The 25,308-nt window shown below is 38.1% G+C and overlaps 2 protein-coding genes across 4 annotated transcripts in view; one reads left to right on the top strand and one right to left on the bottom strand.

Moving 5' to 3' along the window:
* The window catches only part of LOC126284018 (uncharacterized), a 205,100-nt gene extending 195,047 nt beyond the window's left edge, over window positions 1-10,053 (bottom strand). For 2 of the 3 annotated variants that reach the window (XM_049982563.1, XM_049982566.1), the window contains exon 1: window positions 9,589-10,053. In XM_049982563.1, the coding sequence (XP_049838520.1) occupies window positions 9,589-9,670 (82 nt within the window). In that variant the 5' untranslated portion in view covers window positions 9,671-10,053. The remainder of the gene's footprint in view (window positions 1-9,588) is intronic. The other variant, XM_049982564.1, reaches the window with a different exon arrangement.
* LOC126284020 (protein FAM76A) overlaps window positions 10,049-25,308 on the top strand; it is a 77,428-nt gene continuing 62,168 nt past the window's right edge. Inside the window, exons 1-3 of the mRNA XM_049982568.1 lie at window positions 10,049-10,362; window positions 10,550-10,614; window positions 20,402-20,615. Of these exons, the coding sequence (XP_049838525.1) occupies window positions 10,276-10,362; window positions 10,550-10,614; window positions 20,402-20,615 (366 nt within the window). The 5' untranslated portion in view covers window positions 10,049-10,275. The remainder of the gene's footprint in view (window positions 10,363-10,549; window positions 10,615-20,401; window positions 20,616-25,308) is intronic.

Below are 25,308 nucleotides of genomic sequence, written 5' to 3'. Positions count from 1 at the left end.
CTCGCACACCGTTAGGCCGTCTTCCGCTCACGCCCCAACATCGTGCAGCCCGCCTCCAGTGGTGTCGCGACAGGCGTGAATGGAGGGACGAATGGAGACGTGTCGTCTTCAGCGATGAGAGTCGCTTCTGCCTTGGTGCCAATGATGGTGGTATGCGTGTTTGGCGCCGTGCAGGTGTGCGCCACAATCAGGACTGCATACGACCGAGGCACACAGGGCCAACACCCGGCATCATGGTGTGACGAGCGATCTCCTACACTGGCTGTACACCTCTGGTGATCGTCGAGGTGACACTGAATGGTGCACGGTACATCCAAACCGTCATCGAACCCATCGTTCTACCATTCCTAGACCGGCAAGGGAACTTGCTGTTCCAACAGGACAATGCACGTCCGCATGTATCCCGTGCCACCCAACGTGCTCTAGAAGGTGTAAGTCAACTACCCTGGCCAGCAAGTTTTCCGGATCTGTCCCCCATTGAGCATGTTTGGGACTGGATGAAGCGTCGTCCTACGCGGTCTGCACGTCCAGCACGAATGCTGGTCCAACTGAGGCGCCAGGTGGAAATGGCATGGCAAGCCGTTCCACATGACTTCATCCAGCATCTCTACGATCGTCTCCATGGGAGAACAGCAGCCTGCATTGCTGCGAAAGGTGGATATACACTGTACTAGTGCCGACATTATGCATGCTCTGTTGCCTGTGTCTATGTGCCTGTGGTTCTGTCAGTGTGATCATGTGATGTATCTGACCCCAGGAATGTGTCAATAAAGTTTCCCCTTCCTGGGACAATGAATTCACGGTGTTCTTATTTCAATTTCCAGGAGTGTATTTTTTTATTCATTATTAAACCTACTCCTGCATTACCCCTATTTGATTTTGTATTTATTGCCCTGCATTCACCTGACCAGAAGCCTTGTTCCTTCTGCCACTGAACTTCACTAATTCCCACTATGTCTAGTTTTAACCTATCCATTTCCCTTTTTAAATTTTCTAACCTAGCTGCCTGATTAAGGTATCTGACATTCCACTCTTCGTTCCATAGATTGGAAGTTTTGTTTCTTCTGATAACAACGTTCTCCTGAGTAGTCCCCACCCATAGATCCAAATGGGGGACTATTTTACCTCCGAAATATTCTACCCGAGAGGACACCATTATCATTTAACCATATAATAAAGCTGCAAGTTCTTGGGAAAAATTACGGATGTAGTTTCCCTTGCTTTCACCCGTTTGCACTATCAGCCCAGCAAGGCCATTTTAGTTTATGTTACAAGGCCAGATCAGTCAATGTCCCAGACTGTTGCCCCTGAAACTACTGAAAAGCTTGCTGCTCCTTTTCAGGAACCACACGTTTGTCTGGCCTCTCAGCAGACACCCCTCCATTCTGGTTACACCTACAGTACGGCTATCTTTATCGCGTAAGCACGAAGCCTCCCCACCAATGGCAAGGTCTATGGTTCAGGAGGGGGATTCTATCTATATACACTTTTAAATTATGGGAGTGGTCAATGAGGTATCATTTAGTTTATTTCTGAGTATTTGGGAATTATCAACAGCCTTTCTGAAGTCTACCAGCAACCTGTTACAAATTGTTGCACCAGCAAATAAAACTCCATACTGAACTCTAGATAATGACGCAAAATTTTAATACTGTTATAGTGGTTTGTGCTGTTTAACTTTAATTCTCTCCTGCTATGAAGCATGTATTCCATAAGGGAGTAAATGTATTGACAGATGAATATAGAAATTCCCATGCCCAGAAGACACTGTGCAAGATGTTACTTATTGGCTTAGCACAAAATTCAGACGGGACTCTTCTGTGGAACTGCTTCGAAATGTCATAGCACAGGTCACCACCAAGTGATAGTGTGCTACAAGTCCACAGGTCAAAGTAATGAGAGAGATTTCAAAGCGTCAAACAGGCAGAACTTTGGTTAACTCTATAACGCTGTTTTTCTTTTTAATTAGTTGCCCTCTTTGCTGTGGGGTCTACTGCTCTTGTTTGCTCTATTAAAGCATTATTAGCAGCTCTCTGCTTATCCTGAATGGCGTAATCTTACTTTTCCTCAAATGTGTATATCATCTATATATTTCACTAAATTCAGCCATAGACATCCTAAGGAAACAATGTGTATCAGCCATTTTAAAATTTACTGTATCTTCACAGACAAGAAATACAAAACGACAGTGACTTAAACACGTTTCGCACACCATATTTGCAACAATATCCTGTCAGGGCACTACGGTCTGTCTGTGCAGGCGTGATTTGCACAGATATTTGCGCTTGTGTGATGTGCGCAGACATTAGAGCAGGTGGATCGTTGCCTGTTGGCTGTTGCTTAACTGGGTAAGTCAAGCACAAACAATCACTACGTTTACATGCGACATCTCTTCCGAAAGACGAAACCCGAATTTCGGAAACCGTTTATCACTGTCATGTTTACACGTTGAGTTCCGAAGCAGATTTTATAGCCCAGTTAAATACGGCGGCTGGAAAACAGCTGTTCCAGTTTCTGATTTAGTCAGTTCAACCGCTATTTCTCTTCTCTTAAACATTAGAGGTAGACCTTTTTTGGTTCAGTATATTTCCGCTGTTCCTTCACTGCACAATAAGTCACCCCATTGATATTAGTCAAATATTTGAAAAGAAGACATAAACTGACAAACCAAGGACATTACAAAGACGGTTGAGCTTTTGTATAGGAGTGAAAATCGATTGTGTAAATGGAAAAGTATTACCAGAGTTTGGAGTGTTTACATGACTAATCCGAAACGGTAATGTGAAATCAGCTTGTGAAATCTGGTTTTGGAAGCCCCATGTAAACACAGTGAATGAAGACTGGAGCAATTTCTCGTATGCTTTAAAGTGCAATAGTATAACAGAAATACTGAAAACTCTCCACTAGAAGACTTCCAAAGAAAAATGCCATAATTTTTTGTGATTCAGACCTGCTTGTAGTTATACTATGTTGAAAATTTACAAACTTAGCCCTCAGAAAAATTTATAGGTGTATAGTCATCTGATGTTGCTGTCAGTAAAAATCCTGATACTGCTTTGGAATGTTTGTATGAGACAATAACTTTTGTATGATAATATCTAGAAAGATCTGATTCAAATTGGCAAATAGATTTGTGCATAATCATAGAGCCAGTAGCTATGAGAACTATCAATAAATTCACCAGGCAAAACATTAATCAGTCACTTAAAAGAGAGCACTGATCACTTTGAACTAATTTAGATGAAATAGACCTGGTACTAGGCTGTCATGTGACGCTCCATAGGGAATGTAAGTCATGCTAGTCAGACAGTGTAAACGAGTATGCAATTCAGTTGTTTGAAATCAGAAGTGGGTCGATACGGATAAGTGACAGACTGGTAGAAATACATGATTTCACTGTGACTTATGTAGCCTCATTGGTTGATGAATGAACATGGACTATGCAACATGTCTGCAAGAAATAGTGTACCATCCATAGTCGTATACCACATCATAAGGACAGTGGTTATAAAGAGTTCTGACTGACAGGGACCAGAGACGTGTGTCACACACTGTGAATGGGAATTGTTTTCAGACCTGACAGGAATTGTTACTATTAGTGAATGCAGGTCTATCTCATTGAGTTTATGAGCAAACAATGTGAAGGAAACTGGATTCGATGGACATTCAGTGTCGCCCATCTAACAAAAGGCCATGACTTTGCCTGCTCTCAAAAAATGAAACGTGTTGACTGCAGCAACAGTCCAATGAAGTATTTAACGTGCAGTTTATGGAGAATGTAGTTCAAACTGTAGGTGTTTCTGTAATGTTAGTGTTTTTAAGACAGTGGCTTGGATGCACTCATTGAGGTCGCTGTGGAGTTAAACCAAAATGTTGTATTTCAACATTCTTAGTAACTAAGTTTGTCCTTTCCGCTACATCTACATTTTGGTAAGATGTGAGTATACACCATGACACAAGCCATGTTCACAAAGTTTCACATAAACGTTCCTGGCTTGATGAAACTCTAGCAGGGTGTCGCTCCTTATATGCTCTCTAAATTAATCTGAAGCCCGTGAGAACCGTCTGCGAGAACTTCTGTGAAGTTTGAAAGGTAGGGGACGAGGTACTAGCAGAACTGAAGCTGTGAGGACGGAACGTGAGTCGTGCTTGGGGCGCTCAGATGGCAGAACACTTGCCCCCGAAAGGCAAAGGTCCCGAGTTCGAGTATTGGTCTGGCACACAGTTTAAATCTCTCATATCTCTTCACACTCCATTGCAGAGTGAAAATCTCTTTCTGGGTTCTTAAAACTGCGTGAATGGTTAAGCCACACTTTGTCAGTTGGCTTCATCTTTTACCTTGAAATAAAAGAAGATATTCTACCTTGGAACATGTGATATTTGCAAATAACAAGAGCTTTTTTTTAATGTTTCAATAATGTTAGCTGTCTTGAAAATGGAAATTTGATCCTGTTTCCAATATCTTCTATTTCGAAATGTAGTTTACTTGTAAGTGGTTTCTGACAATACTTTTATTTCATTCGATATCATTAACTGATTATAATACTTCTGTTTCATTTAATGTCATTAACTGATTGTTGATGTGTTGTAGAATGTAGTTGTGTAACAGATAGACAATTAAATACAGTATTCAGAATGAATAAAGTGTGCTGAGGCTCAAGCTGTCTAAAATGTTTAAAAGTGCCATATAAATGTTAAATATCGCTGAATACTAAATGAGGAGACAAACTTTGAGGCACCACCACCCATCTAGGACATCACATGTAGTAGCCTCATAGCACAATATGCCCAGACCTACTGCACTTATGATATCATTCAGAAAGAGATAGTCAGCAAAATAGCTGAACAACCTGAAAAGAGAAGAAAAGAAGAACCACCCCAGGATGGGTGGACATACAAGAAATAACACTTTCCTTGCAAATTAATAGCAAATGAAATTTTGAAGAGAGGCATTGGCACTTCATTAGAAGATGGAAGGAAAATGACGCAGATTCTGCGAAATTGTGCAGCAAAGAAACCCCAGGTGATTTTACCCAGTCAAAGAATTTGTTTCAAATTATATATTTCCTGTTATGATAACAGTAGACCTACATATTACAAATAGAAAAAAATGAACATAAGGAAGTCGAAGTACATATAATATAAAAAGTCTTCACCAATACAGCCATAGAGGCAACAAGGATATACCATTTAAGAAGTGAAATTTCTGATGTATGGAGTGGCAGAAACTGAAGGATGTGTCACAGAAAAACCATATACACATAATTATGTAGTGAAAATTAAAACTGTGATACACAGTTAAAAAGAAAAAGCAACCAACATAATTATCAGTCAAGTTAAAAATGAGATAGAACAAAACATAATCACACAACGTTTTTTTTCTGCCTCAGTAACTTCCTAAATCTCCTCCATAGGATAGGTTTCAGTGGCTTCCCAATTTGTTAATCATATACTATACTTCTGTTGGTGACTTCAGTTCTTTATTGTTTTAGACTGAGTAAGATCACGACAAATAAGCCAATCTGTGCAGTGACCATGGGAGGTAAAGATCAGTTTCACACCAATATAAGCATTACTTTAACATCAGAATATAAACAATTTACATAATTGTCACGTTTATTTTTATCTGTGTATATGATTCTTTGACATCACAGATGCCATCTGTAGCATTGCTGGAGCGGTAACTTCCAAGAAGCCTTGGGTATCGAAGTGGCACCCCACAATAAGAGCGGTATATGTAGAATGTTCCCTTGTCAAGTTGGCAGGTTTTGATATTGTTTTACTCGTTGACAACTCATATGACAAACATGGCGGTGAATACAAAGTCATTAAAATACAAACAGGGTTAAAATGAATAATAAAAATTTCTACGGCTCTCACTTTCAGCAATGTAATGAAGGAATTAGTAGACTGACTTACCCAGTCATGAGCGACATCCTCAGCATGAGGTGTAGGGAGCTGGGATCATTCCTTTATTTCTGTATCTGGGATAAGTTAGTGAAATGTCTTTGCGATATATAAGGAGATTGTTAACGAATGAGATTTTTCTGATAGTCATAAATTGCGGATATACAGATTTTTGAAAATGTATAGTTCATCTCTATCCCCCAGTCGGTCCTCTCTCTCAATGTGTAAGTTTTATGATTTCTACAACAGCTCTTTGTTTTGGATGTGCACAAATGGATCGTCTGAACACACAAACTTTGTTGAGTGATTCTCAAAATCGTGACTGAAACCCTCATTCTTCAATTTTTGATAATGTTTGAAGACATCAGTTATCCCTTTTGTACTCGGAAGAATGACAGGCTTTATAAATGGCATTAAAACTGTCTTATCACAAGAACAAACACGAGCTATAATATACTTTTGGGATTCCCTTTGATCCCTCTCTACACCCAAATGTGTTCTACATCATGTTTAAGGTGGCATTTTCTCACATATTTGCAAGTAGTCATTTGCAACTCGTCAACCTCTACAATCTTATTATTGCCACTGGTGGGAATACTTTCGTTAGACGCAATTACACAGCACACTTCCTGACTAAATCCATAATAATCACAGATGGTATTCACAGATATGTCACTTTCTGAAGCAGTCGCTCGCGATGTATAATCTCTTATCCATCACGAAATGAAAGCTGCACTTTTCTCAATGCTGAACTTTAAGTTTTCAAACCAAATATAATTCTAATTGAGGTACTTTTTTGCATTGCGAACAGAATCTAGAACAGAGTGTCTCAGTCAGCTCAGCGGTCTTTTTCCTAGAGTTTCACATGTGATCCTCTGTGACAATCCTTGCAATTTCTTTGACTTTGGTTCAGCACGAAACCATATTGCAAACAGAATTATAAGTATTTCCACTGCACAAATTCATGAATTTAAATTGCGCCATGTAATAGCATTAGAACTCGCTGTTACAGGAGATTTGCTCATGGCTCTTTAAAATGTTAAACAATATTCCCTTGTCAATCCGCAGAACATTATCCAAACATGCAACCTCAGCAATCAAAGTTTTGAAATACATCACTCACATTGAGGGTGCAACTTCAAAGCCATGATTTCGACACTCAAGACTTTTTGGACACAACTCAGAAGACACAAAGGAACTGTAGGCATTGGCAGCGAGCAGGCATTGATTGAAATCAATCACACACTGCAGACAATGTCTGCAGCAGTTGCATTATAGAACAAATTAGTATATTTGGAGTATTATTTGCCTTTGTTTCATACTCTGAGAATACTGAAGGAATGTTATTTGTGCTAGCCACTATGACATATTATTTTGATCTGATATAAGCTAATATGTTCTCTTTCTGAAGTATTTCTTTTAAAAACATCGTATAAAGTACTTCTGTATGTGGTACATACATCACAGACTGGTAACAAATAAACAAATAAGACTACTTTGTCATTTATCTTGTGGACTATAGTCCCATTGAAATTTGGGAATCTACTGCCACTTTGATTTAATGGTTAGCAATGCTGATTACTGGCCCGAATGTCCATTGCTCATGTCCAGTGATTAGTTTTGAATCGCCTGAAATGCAGTGCACTTAACCTTGATAAGGGAGCAGAATATGTTTTAATTATACCAATATTGCCTATCTTACATACAGGAGGCAGCATTTGTTCAGATAATTGTTATAGACATTTTAGCAAAGAACAACTAATATTCTGAACATAATCCTCAGCAATGTGTTTTGGAGTCATGCTGCCATCATCTGCTGTCTTAGGTTAAACCTGCATAAACATGCACTTCAAAATCACTTTTGACATTGTATGTTTCTGAAGTGCATCCTTATGTAGCATATGAAGCCAGATGATGTGAGCTTGAATCTCGAAACGTGTTTTTGAGGATTTTGTTCCTAATATTAGTGGATGCTTGCTAAAATATTTATAACAATATTTTAATTGTATTTTGTGTTACATACATCTGTGATGTGGGTATATCGCAAAGATGATGAAAGTGTCACATGCGTATCTACACAACAGTGTAGTGGCATTCTATGGTAAGCCACATGTGACTTGCCTGCTGCAAGTTCATCCCAGTCAAGCAAGCTATTAATTTGCGCTATCCACCATAATGGTGTGCATCCTCTAGGTCTTTAGCCATCGAATTTTCTCGTTATCGATGTTTATTTCCATTGCTTCTTGCTTTCTGGCAGTTTGACCAAAATATTTCAACAGATTTTTGTTGAAAAGAGTTGATAGTCTTGTTCTGATGCTGTGCTGCCCCAAAATCTATTCATCTGTTTGATGTGCTCTCCTAGGTAATAGAAGTCGTTTTCTATAACACCATATTTTCATAACATCACTCCTGAGACGACCCGCCACCTTCATTGTTCAAGTTTCTGCTGAATAGGTCATGATAGGGAAGATTAGAGTTGACACGAGCCTGAGATTCTTCTCGGAGGTGAGGAGGTGTCCTTCCAGACGCAAACAAGTTTTGCTGTATAATTTCTCTCATTGGAGTGTGCCTACAGAACTGAGGCTCACAATCTCCAGCATCGTTGACAACAGCTCCTAAATACTCGAAGTGACTAATGATCTTTGTAGTCAGCAATATTTGTGACGTCAAGTCCATTGTCATTAGGGCAGTCAACAATAATCACTTTGTTATTTGCATAGTTGATTTTAAGAGGAAATTAATTAATTAATAAAGGCTAGTTAAGTACAATATGTAACTTCATTGAAATAGCAAAACTTAAAAGAAGGTATGCAGAAAAGGCAGTAAGTCGAAATCTTTGATTAGCTTTTGATATGCCAAACAATAATAGATTACAGAATGAGATTTTCACTCTGCAGCGGAGTGTGCGCTGATATGAAACTTCCTGGCAGATTAAAACTGTGTGCCCGACCGAGACTCGAACTCTGGACCTTTGCCTTTTGCGGGCAAGTGCTCTACCAACTGAGGTACCGAAGCATGACTCACGCCTGCTACTCACAGCTTTACTTCTGCCAGTATCCGTCTCCTACCTTCCAAACTTTACAGAAGCTCTCCTGCGAACCTTGCAGAACTAGCACTCCTGAAAGAAAGGATATTGCGGAGACATGGCTTAGCCACAGCCTTGGGGATGTTTCCAGAATGAGATTTTCACTCTGCAGCGGAGTGTGCTCTGATATGAAACTTCCTGGCAGATTAAAACTAGTCCTGCAAGGTTCGCAGGAGAGCTTCTGTAAAATTTGGAAAGTAGGAGACGGATACTGGCAGAAGTAAAGCTGTGAGTACCGGCCCTGAGTCGTGCTTCGGTAGCTCAGTTGGTAGAGCACTTGCCCGCGAAAGGCAAAGGTCCGGAGTTGAAGTCTCGGTCGGGCACACAGTTTTAATCTGCCAGGAAGTTTCAATAATAGATTACTAGCTGTCTAGGGTGCACCTATTTATGCTTATGTAGTCATCTTGTATAATGACATCTTTACAGTAAAGATTGTAGTAAAAATAATACGAATTAGATCTTTATACTTAGGGTAAAATCATGCTGCATCAGTGTGGAAACACAATTCAGTTTAACAGAACAAATAATGTGTAACATTTAAATCTCCATAAAGAAAACCATAGTCGACTTAATCAAATACAAAAGACTTGATTTACCTCCGCCTTCAATTCTTTGGTCACTGCAATTTTCGGCTGCACCGTCCACCCAGGGTTGCGTGACATCCAGCTGCACACTCATTTTAACTTCTTTCCGGTTCAGAAGAATAAAAATCAGTAGGTTTTTCGTGGAGGTAGATATTAGCAATGATGCAGTGATTTTGTTGGTCAGGCTTTTTTACATCGAGGTTGGAAAAGACAGTGGCGCAGTTACTTTCTCCTCTTCGCGTTGAAAGAAATGTAAAATATTGAACTTCTCGAATTGTTGAAGGCTTGGGTTCCTCTTACATCGTTCTTTTTTTTTAAACATTAACTTAATAACACTGTCCGCAAAAGGCCTAACAGCTCAAGATACTTTCCAAAACGAATGACAATTTTTGAACGTCACATAGCAATTGTGACGTTATGCAATGTCATTTGTCTTTTTAGATATAGAATTTTGTATTTATATTCCTTGATGTTACTGAGCAACAGGAGGAAACTTGCACATCTTATAGAGCGGATGTTTCCACTCCGCACTTACATCTTGTGTTCTGTTCATCTTTGCTCCGTAAGATATATCTTTGTGGCGTTGTAGCTGCTGAAAGCTGTCGGTTGGTGGATTTGTAGTTTGTGTCGCATTGTGTTTTAATTGTATAAATTTGTAAATTAAAATTTGTTATGATTATTGTGGAAACAGACTAGAAAATGAACATGTCCGCCTTATTTGCGTGCTCTAAGTGTTTCTCGAGGCATCCTTTCGAGGAACTCTCCGTTGGCCAACAGTTGTGCAAAGTAAGTCTTGCGAAATAGATTTGCTGGTGTAGTTTTAGGTGTTCCATGTTTTCTTACCAATTATTTGTATGGAATCGATTCTACTTGAGTTGTTTTCATCTCTTCTAGTCTGATATTGATATGCGTTTGTAGAGTTAAGACCGTCAACACTCAATGAAGGTGTTATAAGTTTGTTACTTGGTTTTAGGAATGCCGTGGCGCTTTTCCTGTTGTGAAGTGTACTTACTGCAGGTCTGAATTTCAGCAGACAAGGTAAGACGTTTTAGCTGAACCATTTTGCTGCTTGCTACATTAGTTTTAAGCCATGATGCGTTGAGTAATTTATAATTCCGTCATGGAAATATTTTGTGCTGATCGAATGAAAACAGACCATTATTGACGAAGCAGGGAATCTCAGAGAAGTGCTTAATGACTAATTTTTCGATCTACATTTTCATTCTTATCGCGAACTATAGATCACTTCCGTATTATTGTTGTTGCGGTGATATGGCAGGGTTAAACTCTTTAAATGAGTTTTGACCCTAAACATGCCTTAGGTTTGATGATTATGACTACCAACGTGTCGCACTTAACTAGTGTAAAATTTGAATTTCGAATCCTATAGACTGCTCCTTTGATGAGATAAGCGAAATTTTCATTGTCCCCTTTTTTATTTTGTAAGGTAAGTTAAGTATGTTGAAGTTACATATTTAAACATTTAGTTTGGCATATAGATTTACTTTAGGGAGCGATAAATCTTATGTAACAAACCCCATAAGGAGCAACTGACAACAAACCATCTTACCTTACATGAAGAAGATATGAATAGACATTTTTATTGCTATATTAGTACCAAGAATAAAATTTTGTATTGTATAGTTTATTTTATGAATGGAACAAAGTACAGTAATTAGAAATAGGATTTAGAGGACCAGTTCAGTGCAAAGCTGCCCAAGAAATAAGAATTTATTTCCATGACACTATTCTGGTAATAAACAGCAGGTTCCCAAGGTTGGTCTCTATGTGCAATAACTATTGTAACCATGTTTGTCTCATTTGCATTCTTGTGGTAGCAGTGAACTAATGTGAGGTTCCCAAAAAGTATGATTTCCATACTTTTTGTTCATAACTAACGGGTTATTTCATCTTGTATCATTGATGTCAAAAGTGAATGTCACATTTCTATTTCAAAGTTTGCTGTCACAAAAAAATCTATCTTGAATTTCCATGTGATTCCTCTCCAAAACTACAATATTTTGATTTTCTGATGATTGGTTGGAAAATGCTAGATACCTCTAAATGAGCCTATTGGTGAATATGTTGTAACAAAAGGGAAAGTGAAAAATTGTCATAAAGAAATCAAAAGTGATGGAGATCTGAATTTATTTTCAATAAATACTTTTTTCCTAATACTATGAAACATAAGTACATACACACTACTGAGCACCCCCCCTCCCCCCCCCCCCATTCCACCATCTCTCTCTCTCTCTCTCTCTCTCTCTCTCTCTCTCTCTCTCTCTCTCTCTCATGAATATTTGCAACTATTTGCGAATCTCAAAGTTATGTTTTGAAAATATGAATAGTTGCTGGATGTTAACTGCCTTGAGAAATGATAAAGTGGAAGGACTGATAACTGACAGGAATGACATTAATGCTTGAAATTCTTAAACTGTAAATATCTTTGTACATAAAGATGAAAGAATCTGAAATTTTTTGGTTATTTAGAAAAATCAAATGTTCTAAAAGTTTGTGGTACATTAGTTAATCATTATACTTAGGGAATATATGATCAGAGTGGGCAATACTTGGCTGTAAAAATTTGTGAAATTTTTTAGAAAGGCCCAGCTCTACTCTCAAGGTCAGAAGATCATGGACACTTAAATATTTAAATTGATTGCTGATTTTAAGTAAGTGTCATGCAAAACTGGTATTTCTGAATCAAAATAATTACTTCACAGCATTATAGTTGGGTGGGAAAACAATTGATAAATTTCGTCAAAGGCATTTTATAACAAAAATGAGGTATAGAGTCAAATTATTATTGTCTTCTGTCATGGTTTTACTTCTTCATGACTTTCCATGACTTAAAATTGCCTACAATGTAACAGTCAAAATTGCACTGTTGAAAAGAGTTCGTTTTCACCCATTTGCTTCTCTTTGAACTTGAATACCTGAGCTGAATTTGCACACTGATCTTTTGATGATGGCCATTTGAAAACATTAGCAAGACTAGGTAGTGTCACAAAGGAGACAGTTATATCTCTGTCTCACACACCACTGATTGTCATACACAGAAGAAATGAAGTGGCTCACTGCAAAGTCTTCTAATGCATACTGTGGTCCCTGCATTTCACACAAAGTAACAGGCTGCATTTTGTGGTGATTCACTCTTCCAATGTATGTGGCACTCTGGGATACAGCCCAGTAGTGACTCAATTGAATTCCTACCACAGGCTTCTCTCTTTTTTAAATGGAATTCCCTTAATGTATTTTCATTTAGAATTAACAGTTTCTTGTTTGCTACTAATGTTGATACAGTGTGTAAAAGTGCAGTAGCATCTCTTACAGCATCAACAGCCTCATACTGGAGATCAAATCTTGTTGCAAGATGTTTACAGAGACCTCCTACACCATCACATGCACTTTTTCCATGACCTATTCCTGAAAATATCTTTTTTTTCTGTACTAAAATGTTGACTAATATCATAAAGTTGAAAGTGGTTTTTAAAATGAGATGCTGCATCATCAGTCAAATACATATGTTTAGGAAATGCATGCCCTCTGCATGATATGTTATCAGTTATGCTGACAGCATAGAATGCATGTGCACTGTCATGAATGAGATCATCACTGACAATAGAAAAACAGTGTGATGTTCCAAATGAAGTGAGCAACACGTGTGAATATTGTTACATATAATGTGTGCCAGTGGTAACTTTGAATTTCGTTCTGAAAGTAGTAGACCAGTTCTCAGCAAAGTCGAAATGAACAACAACTAATGTCTCAGTATTCTGGGATATGGCTGATTTTACTTATGCTATGGCCTAGCTCGGGATCCTCCAGATGTGATGGTGAGCTATTCCTCTCATGACCCAATGCCTAACCTCTGTAATAAACTTCTCTGGCTCTACTGTCTTCTTCACCAACTCTACTCCCTACCACAATGCACAGGTTATGTCCTTGTCAGTACCCTGTAAGTGTAATGCTTCAAGAGCCACCATTTCAGCACCAGGACACATTGCACCCTCCTACGACTAACATTTATCTTGCAGCTCTTGGCGTACACACAAAAGCGTCAGGTCCATCTCTGTATAGGCTTACTTATTTCCTGTGACATTGCTTAATTGCAAAACAAATTTCAAATTAGTGTAGTAAAAATATAGGTATATTTCCTTCACTGGCTGGCATTTTAGCCATATTGGCCGTAAGGAGTTTAATTTTGAGAGACCAGTTTTCAAATTCGGGTTCTTATTTTTCGTTAGGAGCTATGCTTCTCATATTTATCTTGTCGTATACCTTTCTAACATTTTCATGATTTTCACTAACAGAGATTACATGAGCCTGATTAGGACTTTGCCTGTTACAATCTTTGTCATCGCTTAAATAATATTCTGGAGCAACAGTGAGCTTATCATCTTGCAACGGATGCCCACAGTAAGAATCTGGGCATGCTCAGGTACTGTTCTCATTCTTTATTTTATGAGCTTTTGAAATCAGATAATGTGAGGAAGTGGATATGTATGTCTGTATCTGCTGCTTAGAATAGCTACCTTGTATCAGGGTCAGTATCTCTACCTTCTCAGTATAGGTGGTTGCTGAGATAGCAATATTTAGGTTCTGAAACCGCACGTCACATTTTGTGTATGTATCACTATCTTCACCAAGTGCATCTACATTATACACGTCAAAGTTTTGAAGATGTTACTTTTGTAAAACTTATTTCAATTTCTTCCACTTTTGTTTTTACATACTGTTTTCTTCTTATGCTTCTTACCTTTCCTGGCCAGAATAGTTTTTCACTTTTCTTAAACACCCCCTTCTTGTGGCTCTTTTTCATTGTCCACACACCTCACTGTTTCACTTCTGCATCTCCTCATTGACATTATATCTACAAAAAAATTTAAACTAGACACAAAATTCGATGCAGAATGGTTTTTCTGCAAGTTCTCATTAGTTTATTATAGACAGAAGAGCACTGGAAACAGTATTGCCAACATGCATATTTTACGCTAGAAATTCAGTGATGCAAAATATGCAGAATGTTGAAATTTTTTTAACACTTTGCACACTGTGTTCATACTGAATACTAACGTATTAACTAAACAGTGTTTCGCATAATTCTCAAAAGCTTTCGGATGGGGGATTGCGAGTAAATAATTTGCAAAGATGCAACTTTTAAAAATTTTAGTAATAAATATTTACATAATACAGATAGCTTGAGCAAAGAAGACTTCGTTTATAATTATGTCATTATTATGTGGTAATATGATAGAATAGATAGTGTTCTGTGACTTTTCAAATTAGAAAAAAATATTCTTTAAGTGGAAAAAGTAATTTAAATTTCATATTTTTTATCTTAAATTTGTAAGTTAAAGGAAGCCCATATATGTGTGGGTATCAACTAAGTTTCAACACTTTGAGAGGGAGCTTTAACGCTAAACATCTGCCAGGTCTCCAGTACTTTTGTTTTGATATATATCCGTTTTAAAAGTTATTTACAAAACATATGTTTTTCAAAAAATATTATAAAAAGAAACTACTTTATTTCTTAATACTTACGATATAGAGGTCTAATATATATTTTTTTTCCCGGGGAAATTCATGACCACAAGTTGACAAGACCTGTATAATTTGAGATGAAATCATCCTTATTTTTATTTGCAATAGTTCTGATTATGTGTTTGTATTACTTCTGTAATGTTGCACGCCTGAAAGTGATTCTGTAATTTTTCAGTCTGCAGTGGTGATTAGGCTCTGTAATACGCCATTGTACTGGTCAAAAAGAATATTGCCTCAAGATACTCCTTTTGTCGGATGCTTCTGGTCTCATTTATCCACATAGATCTTGTAGCCATTATTTTATCTTCTGGGTAGTTGGTGTCTTCTTCTTTTTATATTGAATACAAATTCTTCCCTTGTATTTGACCAATGTTGATTTATTTATGGAACTGGGTGGCCCTCTTTAGCATTATTTCTTTTATGGTCAAGTTTAGTAGCTTTAATACGTAGAGATTCTCAGGGGTTAGAAAGTAAAAATACATTGTTTTCTGGACCATAATTAGACAGTAAACAAAAACATGTCATGACTGGTTTATGGCAATGTCCAGCATGTAACTCACTGATGTTATTGCTGTTGGTTCAATAGACCATCAAATTGCAGATCAGAAGGCTCAAGAGTTATCTGTGTTAGTTTCTCGGCAAGTAACAACAAGCAAACTGAAATCTGTCTTCTTAGAATTAAAATAGTAAACACCTTTCTGCAAGGACATTTACCAGAATTGATGTAAAATTTAATACAAGTTCATGGTAATTGTGTTCTAAATTGCACATTCTTGTAAATGTTGTGATTTTAGTTAGGTGCTCTCGCAACACAATTGAAAGGAACTGAAGTTTGTAATAATAATGAGCTGGTGGTTGAAACTGAACATTTACAGTAAGGTATTGATTTAAAGAATAGCTTCTCAGTCCAAGTACTCTCTCTAGATACCATCTGCTATATTTAGATTTATTCATTGTGAATGAATTTTATTTTTCGTTTTACTTTAAGCTTTGCATACTGTCTGTCTCTCAATCAACAGATACGTGATACTCTGGAAGCTTGTTACTTGTAGGTCAGCAGTGGGATCAATATGACTGGCATTTTTCCAGAAAGTACGTGTGACACACTCTTCCTTTCTTTTACAGATTTATGTAAAGTGGTTCACCTAAATCTTCAGAACTGTCATATAATCTAGGGAATTAAGTATTGTACAGTTATTCTGTGAAGTTTTAAGTGTTCCTTCTTTTTAACATTGAAATTTACAAGTTAAGGATAGAATGGTTGTAATCAGTGTTACATTTTGAAGTAACAAGTTATAAGACAGAACTGCTGGCCAGTACTTTCTTCAGGGGGCAAAATATATAATACCTCCAGTTAATACACTACATGTAAAAAGGACGTGCTACTTTCATAGAGATGACCCTTATCCTCACTACAGATCGTGGTGTCTCATAGATGCCCACCTTCTCTATACTAAAGTAACTATACGAATGGTGTAAAGACAACTTTTTACTTAAGTTCTTGAAAACACATTCAAGTAGAGGCTTAAAAATCCTCTCTGGAGACGTACTCTTCTGGGAAGTGCATAAACTGATAATACAGTCCTATTTACTGTCTTTCACAATCAGAACTGAGAGGCTAAAATGTCGTCAGAATTTAAGCTGTCTAGGAATTTGTAAGGGGTACATGTATCAACTTGATTAATAGCAGTAAGAATTTAGTGTGAAACAGACAACAAACTGGGACAACAAAGGAACGATTTCAGCATTTAACTTAAGCAACATTAGAAAATATAAATTTGGATGGCTGGAGTGCTATTTGGACAACCGTCCTTTTAAATGTGAGTCTGATGTCTTTCCAGTGAGAAACCTTGCTTGCTTAAATGTGTGTCCACACAGTGCCTGTTTTCAGTTCAACTGTCCACATCCGCTTACATTTCCAACAGTGCAAGCAGGTAAGCATAATTGTGGATGCATAATTTCTTCGAACTGGAGGGCCTTTGTCATAGTGCATTGCAACCCGAGTTTGGCTGTGATCTCTTGCACTGTTCAGTAGACGACAGGCAAGTGGGGCCAATATGTGTTTCGTTGTGTAATGTGTCGAAGTTAAGCTTTAAGACGATTTATGAGCAGTGATGTCTGTTGACTCCAAAGAAAGCACACTGAAAACGTGGAGGAGTCATGGAATACCACTTCTAAAGGGTATTTGAGGTGTGATGCGCTTAGTGTCAAGTGTTGGATAAAGGCTCTGATCGTATTACTGTAAAGAAGAAAAGTCTCAAAGTAGGAAATCAAAAGAGAGGAGGCTACAAACTTATGAAAAGTGCATATGAAAACTGTGCATAGGTATTCCTGTTATGGTGACTTAATTACACAAGTGAGGTCCGTAATACCTGAAAAAGAAAAAAAATATGAAATCGGAGCAGCTCCTCGACGTACCAATAGAAACTGGAATTAAGGACATTGATAAAAAATGAAAACACCACCTCCATTCTAATGGATTCTGCGGTCTGTAGCATTCCCAAATTTGTTGACTCAAGGCATCTTAATGTGTGTGTAATTTTTTTTCATTGAAGTTGTATAGCCAACTTTTCATAAAATAAAATACTTATAATATACTGAAAGTCAATCTACCTTCACATAACATAACATCTTAGAAACTCCCTTAAGTATTTCTCAGTTTGAGGAAAAATAACAAAGGCAGCCAGACCTGTGCCGTAAGGGGCATCCCAGCTAATGGCGCCAAAAGCTCATTACCATTTACCGAAATGATGTTGTTCTGTAGTATGAAATAAATACCTCAAACTGATATATGTCACTGGTTGCCAGATAATGATAAGTTATTGCCAGCCATATTGTTGTAGTTTCCCTAGCAGAAAATTTAAAATCTCACTGTGACCTCCTGAAATTGGTAAACAGAATCTCATGAAGTTTGTATTTCTCATACATCTCTTACTTATGTGCTGTTTTACCCATTACCACCTTAATGTTTTCTTTTTCTGTTGCCTTTAATTACAATAAAGACAGTGCAGACAGCCAAGCAGACAAATGGGTTGTTAGCAGCCTGCTTGCACAGTGAGGTAATGTTTGGATAGGACAACACATGTGCTTACCTTTCATTCTTTGTACTAACTTTTGTGCATGCGCTTTTGTTTCCAGACGTCTGTGATTGTGCGTTAGAAAAGGGGCATCGTGTGGACATACCTTAACCTTAACTTGTGGAAGTCGCCAAAAGAATAATAATAATAATAATACTGAAAAACCAAGGTGTCAGAAGAGGTTGCAACAATAGTATTCATAATAGAAATTAAGATTATGAAATTATAGTGACCAAGAAACAAATTCTAGGAGAGATGTTATGTGTAATGTTACAGAGGCAAAATGGTATAAAGGATAACCAGTGAGGAGGGATGATTAAGGTGGAAACATAGGAACAAGATTATGGTAAACAGTTGGGAGGAAAATAAAGTGATATAATTAACAATTTGGCAGCTTCAGACAGGGATAGAAGAGATTAAGATATGCTGATGGAGGACTATTTCAAGATTATATAACATTGTGACAATTATAACATTCAATGAGCATGGGAACAGATACAAATAATATGAAATACATTTGATTGCAGAAATAACATGAAACTGATGGGGTAACTGTTGAAATTAGGTGGGGCTTGGGTGGGGACAAACTAGACATAAAGGGATCTTAATAATGTAGACATACCAAAATAAATACTAATGCTCCCACGTCTGAAATGCAACAATTTTGGCCATTCTCATACTTCTCTGTAAATGTAGAACTTCACACAGTCAGCAACTAAACCAAATAACAGAGGGAATTTAATCAGGGATAACATGTCGTCCCCCATTGCAGCATGCGGAATCCTACTTGTGAACTTCATTCTTGTATCCATAACTAACAATAATTGGATCATAAAATTAAATCCCTGACAATGAACAACATACTACTCTAATAATACCAAACTTGAAAACAAATCTATTACCCACAGCTACCAACAACAAAATAACTCACTAACGAATGCCCAAAAATTCTTCCAGCATTATTCTCAACAACTCTCAAGGAGCCAGAGAATAACTGTCAGCTTCAAACAGTGTAGAAACATAAACTTCCCATGCTTTTGAGTACCGCCATATACTGCAGTACGGTCCATATGAACACAATCCATTTAGAATACACCACACCATCATAATGTCGCACAAAACAGTTACATCACGGATGAAAGCAGTTGGGCAGTACTACGAAGTTTGGTTGACACACCCAAATCTTATCCAACGCTTGCCCCTCCACCCTTCCTCTCCTTTTTTAGGCGCCTTGTGTACATTTCCTTGCCCGTCTGTTGTTTTTAGGGTATTTCTCCTGCCAAGTGCTATTTTTGTAATATGATTTATTGATTTTGTCCCGTTCAGGACTTCACTAAATTATCAGAATTTTGAATCGTGGTTGTTTCTCTCCATTGATTAATTCTGTGCTTGCTACTATTTTATTCATTCATTTAATTAATTCATCTGTGTATTTAAAACTGTAGTTATGGGTGAATCATCAGGGTGAGATTCTTATTTCCTTTCTTTGGTTTTTCCTTCAAATCGTACATGAAGAATTATAGTCAAACTTGGTACCTTTTTTATCATGCTGTAGGCAATTTAAATCTTTTTGCATCTATATTCTGGCTTTCCCTTGCAAGTGCAGTTTGTATTTTCCCCTTGGCCTTGGTGCCATGTATAGAATTGTTTGCAGTTTCCCTTGCCTTTTTTAACCTTCATTTCCTGTTGTATATACCTGCCAATAACGTAAAGAATAGTAGTGCACAATAAAAATGTTATAGCCTAATCACAGTTACGGATTAATGTGGTTGTGCTGAAGCATCTTGTAAAGTAGTTCTGCAAGACACCAGTATTTTGAAAAAAATCGAGTGCTATTCGCCATATAGTGGAGACGTTGAGTTGCAAACAGGCACAATAAAAAGACTGTTAACTGTATAACAGTCTTTTCATTATGCCTGTTTGCATCTCAGTGCCTCATCTAAGTTGTGAGTAGCAATCTATCCATTTCATAATACTGTCATTGTTACATCCTGGAATTTCAGTTCTCCTAGATATTAATACAAATTTAAACTTTCAGTTACAGTATCAACTGATTTATTGATTCCAGTTAGTTTGAAAAGTGCATAACTTAATCTGACGTAATATACTGTGTTTTGTATGGAATGTATTGACTTACTTTGTGATACAGTGTCGATTTCAAGACAACCCCAGTAACACAGATTGTGTCTCTCTTTTGTTCTCAGTAAAGGAAGCCCCAGTGCAATTTGTAAAAAATGTGAGCAGAATGTAAAGCAGTTTGGTAAACCTTCAGCTTGTGAATATTGCAATACAATAGCAGCATTCATCGGGAACAAGTGTCAACGTTGTACCAACTCTGAGAAGAAATATGGTCCTCCGGTGACTTGTGAACAGTGCAAACAAAAATGTGCTTTTGATAGGAAAGATGAAGATAAGAAGGTATAGTTACACCACTACGTGTGAAACAACAACAGATACAAAGATGATATGAAAGTAGTCTCTATAGGCCAGATAAGTTGTACAAAAAAGTGAAAAGTGTAAAAAAGAAATTTGTAAAATTGTTGTAATTAACATTTAAGAACATTCATTGTACAAATGTTATTGTTTTATGGTGCAATTTTAATATTATTGGATATGATGGTAAAAAAAATATTCATACTCGAATACAGGTCAGTTTCAAAACTGTTGAGACTACCTTTGTCCTCCAGGAGAATTAAAAAATATACTTATAGTTTAATATTACTGGTGCAGGAAACTACTGTTGATTAGTGTTACAATGTGGTGCATATTAACAACACGGTTATAAAAAAGTCTCTGGATGTACCAGATTTTTCTCCCTCCCCCCCCCCCCCTCGAAAAAAAAATAATAAATCGTCTGACAACAGAAATGTGTTGTTGTAATGAATCAGTTGAAGAATCTTGGCTATTTATGAAACACACTAAAGTGTGTTTAGTGAGAGCCTTGTGGTTTCTAAATTGGGTCTTTCACTGAATATGTAGAACTGTTCAGCAGATTGAGAATACATCTGGTTTATTAAGGGGGCATCAACAGTGAAAACAAAATACATTATTCATATCACAACCTTCCTAAGGGCAACATTTTACTAGTAACATGATTTGGAGAAATTAGTGAATTAAGAGAAGTATGTGATAGTCAAAAGAAGAGTTCAATATAACAACGTTTTATTGTAAAACTTTGGTCAGTAAAATGTTCTTGACTTGTAACTATGTGAGGCTCACCTTTAAAAACCCCTGGTCTAATAGGAGAACAAATTTTTGTCGAGCTACTACTTGTTATGATGACCCAATGTATGCATTTCTGAAATATGCTCTTAGTTATATCTTGTATTATTAATTTGGGATGGAGTTACCAGTATTACTTGCATACTGTAGTTACTGAAACTGATTGTAGTGTGTTGAGTAACAGATAACAGTACAATGAATAGTGTTGTTCATCTTAAGTTTTAGTGTGCTTTAATGATGAAGTTGTCAATATAATATTAATTTGACTAAAAGATTTCATTAGGTTTGTGATATTGGCTGATGGATTGTAAATTTCTTCGTCCATCCTGCCATTTTTCAAGAATCTAATCTGAATATCTTAAGCTTGGTAATTTGCAAGGTGATAAAGTACAGTGGGAAGTAAAACCCGTAGAAAAGTTTAAAAAAATATGGAAAATGTGGCCCACAGGTTTTTCTGTAATACACAGCTGTTAAAACGGGTGGTTGGGAGGGGGGGGGGGGGGGTCGGCTTGTTTTTAGCATTGAGTAGGTAAAACAAAAAAAAAAAAAAAAAATTCAGACAAGAAAGAGAAACAAGAGTATAAATGTCCTACTTGTCAGCGTTGAAAGCTGTGATAAGTAGATTTGATGATGACCTGCAAATGCGTTTTTTCTTTTTCATTGTAAATTGACAACAATATTGCAACAGTTCAGTGATTGAAACATGCTGGATTCCATCACAATTCTTTCAAACAGAGAAATTTCTTGCTGTATATTGCATTGTTAAAGGTCATTATGCCCCCCTCCCCCCCCCCCCCCCAAAAAAAAAAAGAAAGAGAGAGAGAAGGAGTGGGATGTGTTTGATCTCTCACCATTGGTGAATATAATATAAAGTTCAATATCAAATATTACTTACTGCTATCTGAAAAGTTTTCTGGCAATTTACTATGTTTGTGTATAAGTTTTCTGTGGTATTGCTATGTTGAAAATGGGAAATAATCATAACTGGAAGATGGTGGCAATGTCAGCAATTTCCAATAAAAATAAGCTTACAAAGCAAACACAAAATAAACAGCCAGTAAAATTATTCTGTTTAATTTCTGTATAACATTTATTACTGTAACGTGATCAACGCATATAATGTGTGACTTGTGGACAATGGTACGAGCATTTTGTTTTGAGAAGATTTGTGTAACTGGAAACACAAGAAATTAATTTATGATTTAAGGAAACACTCCTCAGCTGTTTTTAATTTGATCAGCACAAAATTGAATAGTTTTACTCATTTGTACTGTTGCTTTTCATATTAGTACTATTATTGCTATTGCCACTGCCACTTTTGCTGAAGCTTCTCCTGCATGTTTTACTACTGTTAACGCTGCTGCTGCTACTGCTGCTGCTTTTATGTATCAGGAAAAAGGGATGCAGTTTTGTGCAATTGTTTTTTGAAATTGACTTCTTGTTTGTAAAGACAGTGGAAAGTCCAGTTTGTAAAGACAATAGAAAGTCCAAGTAGGAATATCAACAATGTAGGAAAAGACAGATTGCTACTAAGACACTTACATAAAGCTTTCTGCCACAGCCTTCATTAGCAAACAAGAATCGCACAACATTCATAACACAAGCAAGTACACCTCATGCACACATGATCGCCAACTTCAGCATGTTCTATTGGAATACAGCTATCACGTGGGATGCAAGCAGCAACTTGGATGGGGTGGTGAGGGGGAACGGGTAGTAGTGTACAGGCTGGGAGAGACAAAATGCTGACTGGTGAAGTGTGCAGGGACTAGAAAGACAAGTGCAGCATCAGGAGGTTTTGGGGCTGGGAGGTGGGGAAAAAAGGAGTGAAAAAGGAGAGGAGTGGGAAAAGATCGGCAGGTGCGTTGGCAGATGGAGCAAATAAACAGGTTTGGAGATGAGAATGGGGAGGAGATAGGATAGAGGTGGTGGAAAATGATGGGTGGAGGTTGTGGGGCAATATGTTACTGTAGATGAAGGCAGAGATAGTTACAGAAATGGAGAATGTGTTGTAAGGGTAACACCCATCTCTGCAGTTTGAAAAAGCTGCTAGTGGTAGAAAGCATCCAGATGGCTCAGGTAGTGAAGCAGCCATTGAAATCTAGTTTATATTCAGCTGCATGTTGTGCCCAGATATTCTCCTTTGCTCTTAGCCACAGTTTGGCAGTGGCCATTCATTCTTATGGACAGCTGGTTGATAGTCATACCAACATAAAAAGCTGTGCAATAACTGCAGCGGAGCTGGTAAATGACATGACTGTTTTCCCAGGTGGCCCAGCCCTGTATTTGGTAGGATAAGCCTGTGATGGCACTGGAATAGGAAGTGCAGGTTGGATGGATTGGGCAGTCTTACACCTTGTTCTTCCACAGCGATATGATCCTTGTGGCAAGGGGCTGGGATTGGGATGGACTAGGATGTTCTAGAGGTTGTATGAGTGACAGAACACCACCTTAGAAAGGGTGGGAATTATCTTGGTAGGATGTCCTTCATTTCAGGGCATAACAATATGTAATTAAAGGCCTTTTTTGTATGGAAGGGATGACAAATCACCCCTGCCATAGCAGCCTGGCCACCTAGGGACAGTATATTTGCAGTGAAGATAACTCCTTTGCTCAGTATGCTGAAGGTCTCACTAAGGCCTTCACAGACAGGCACTGTCCCCCAGACTTAGGCTGCAAACAGATTTCCCATGCCATTTCACCTCACACCCTCAATTTTCCCACCACTCCCAAGAATCAGCCACAGAGGAGTGTCCACTTGTCTCCCAGTACCACCTTGGCCTGGAACAACTGAACCACATCCTTCACCAGGGCTTTGATGATTACCTATCATGATGCCCTGAAGTGAGGAACATCTTACCCAAGAAACATCCCACCCCTCATAAAGTGGTGTTCCATTGCCAACCTGACCTCCAAAACATCCTAGTCTGTCCTTATGCCACTCCCTATCCCAGCCCCTTGCCTTAAGCATCATATTCCTGTGAACGACCAAGCTGCAAGTCCTGCCCAATCCACCCACACAGCACTCCCCATTTCAGGCCTGTCACAGGTTTACCTTGTCCTATCGTGGGCTGGGCCACCTGCCAAAGCAGCTATGTCATTTACCAGCTCTGCTGCCATCCTTGTGCAGCGTTTTATGTTGGTGTGATTACCAACCAGCCGCCCACCAGAATGAACGGCCACTGCCATACTGTGGCCAAGAGCAGAGGAGACCACCCTGTGGCACAACACACAGCTGAACATAACATATTTGATTTCAGTGGCTGCTTCACTACCTGAGTCATCTGGATCCATCCTACCACCAGCAGCTGTTTTGAACTGCGCAAATGGGAGTTACCCTCACAACACATTCTCCACTTTCGTAACTATCCCGGCCTCAACCCAAGGTAAAATATTGCCTTAAACCCTTGCCCCCAACAGTTTCCATCCCCTCTATCCTATCAACTACTTCCCTTTCTCATCTCCCACTGTGTTTATTTACAGCCCTCTGCCAACGCATCTGCCCATCTTTCCCTGCTCCTCTCTTTTTTCACTACTCTTTTCCCCACTTCCCTGCTCCACAATCTCCTAATGCTGCACTTGTTGTCATTCTAGTCCCCGCACACTCCACCAGACAGCCTTCACCTGTCTACCCACTTGTACACGGCTATTCCCCTTCCCCACGCCATCCAGATTGTTCCTTGCATCACACATAATAGCTGCACTCCGGCACTAGGTGCTAAGGTTGGCAGTCATGAGTGCATGAGGTGTGCTTACTTGTGTGTGAGAATGTTGTGTGCTTCTCTTTTGCTGATGAAGGCTGTGGCCGAACTCTATATGTATTCGTATGTAAGTGTCTTGTAATTATACCTGTAAGCAATTTAATGTCTTCTTTGTGCTCATTAGCAAT

The sequence above is a fragment of the Schistocerca gregaria genome, chromosome 8, assembly GCF_023897955.1.
Source record: "Schistocerca gregaria isolate iqSchGreg1 chromosome 8, iqSchGreg1.2, whole genome shotgun sequence".
Lineage (NCBI taxonomy): Eukaryota > Metazoa > Arthropoda > Insecta > Orthoptera > Acrididae > Schistocerca > Schistocerca gregaria.
This window is presented reverse-complemented; position numbering and strand designations above follow the sequence as displayed.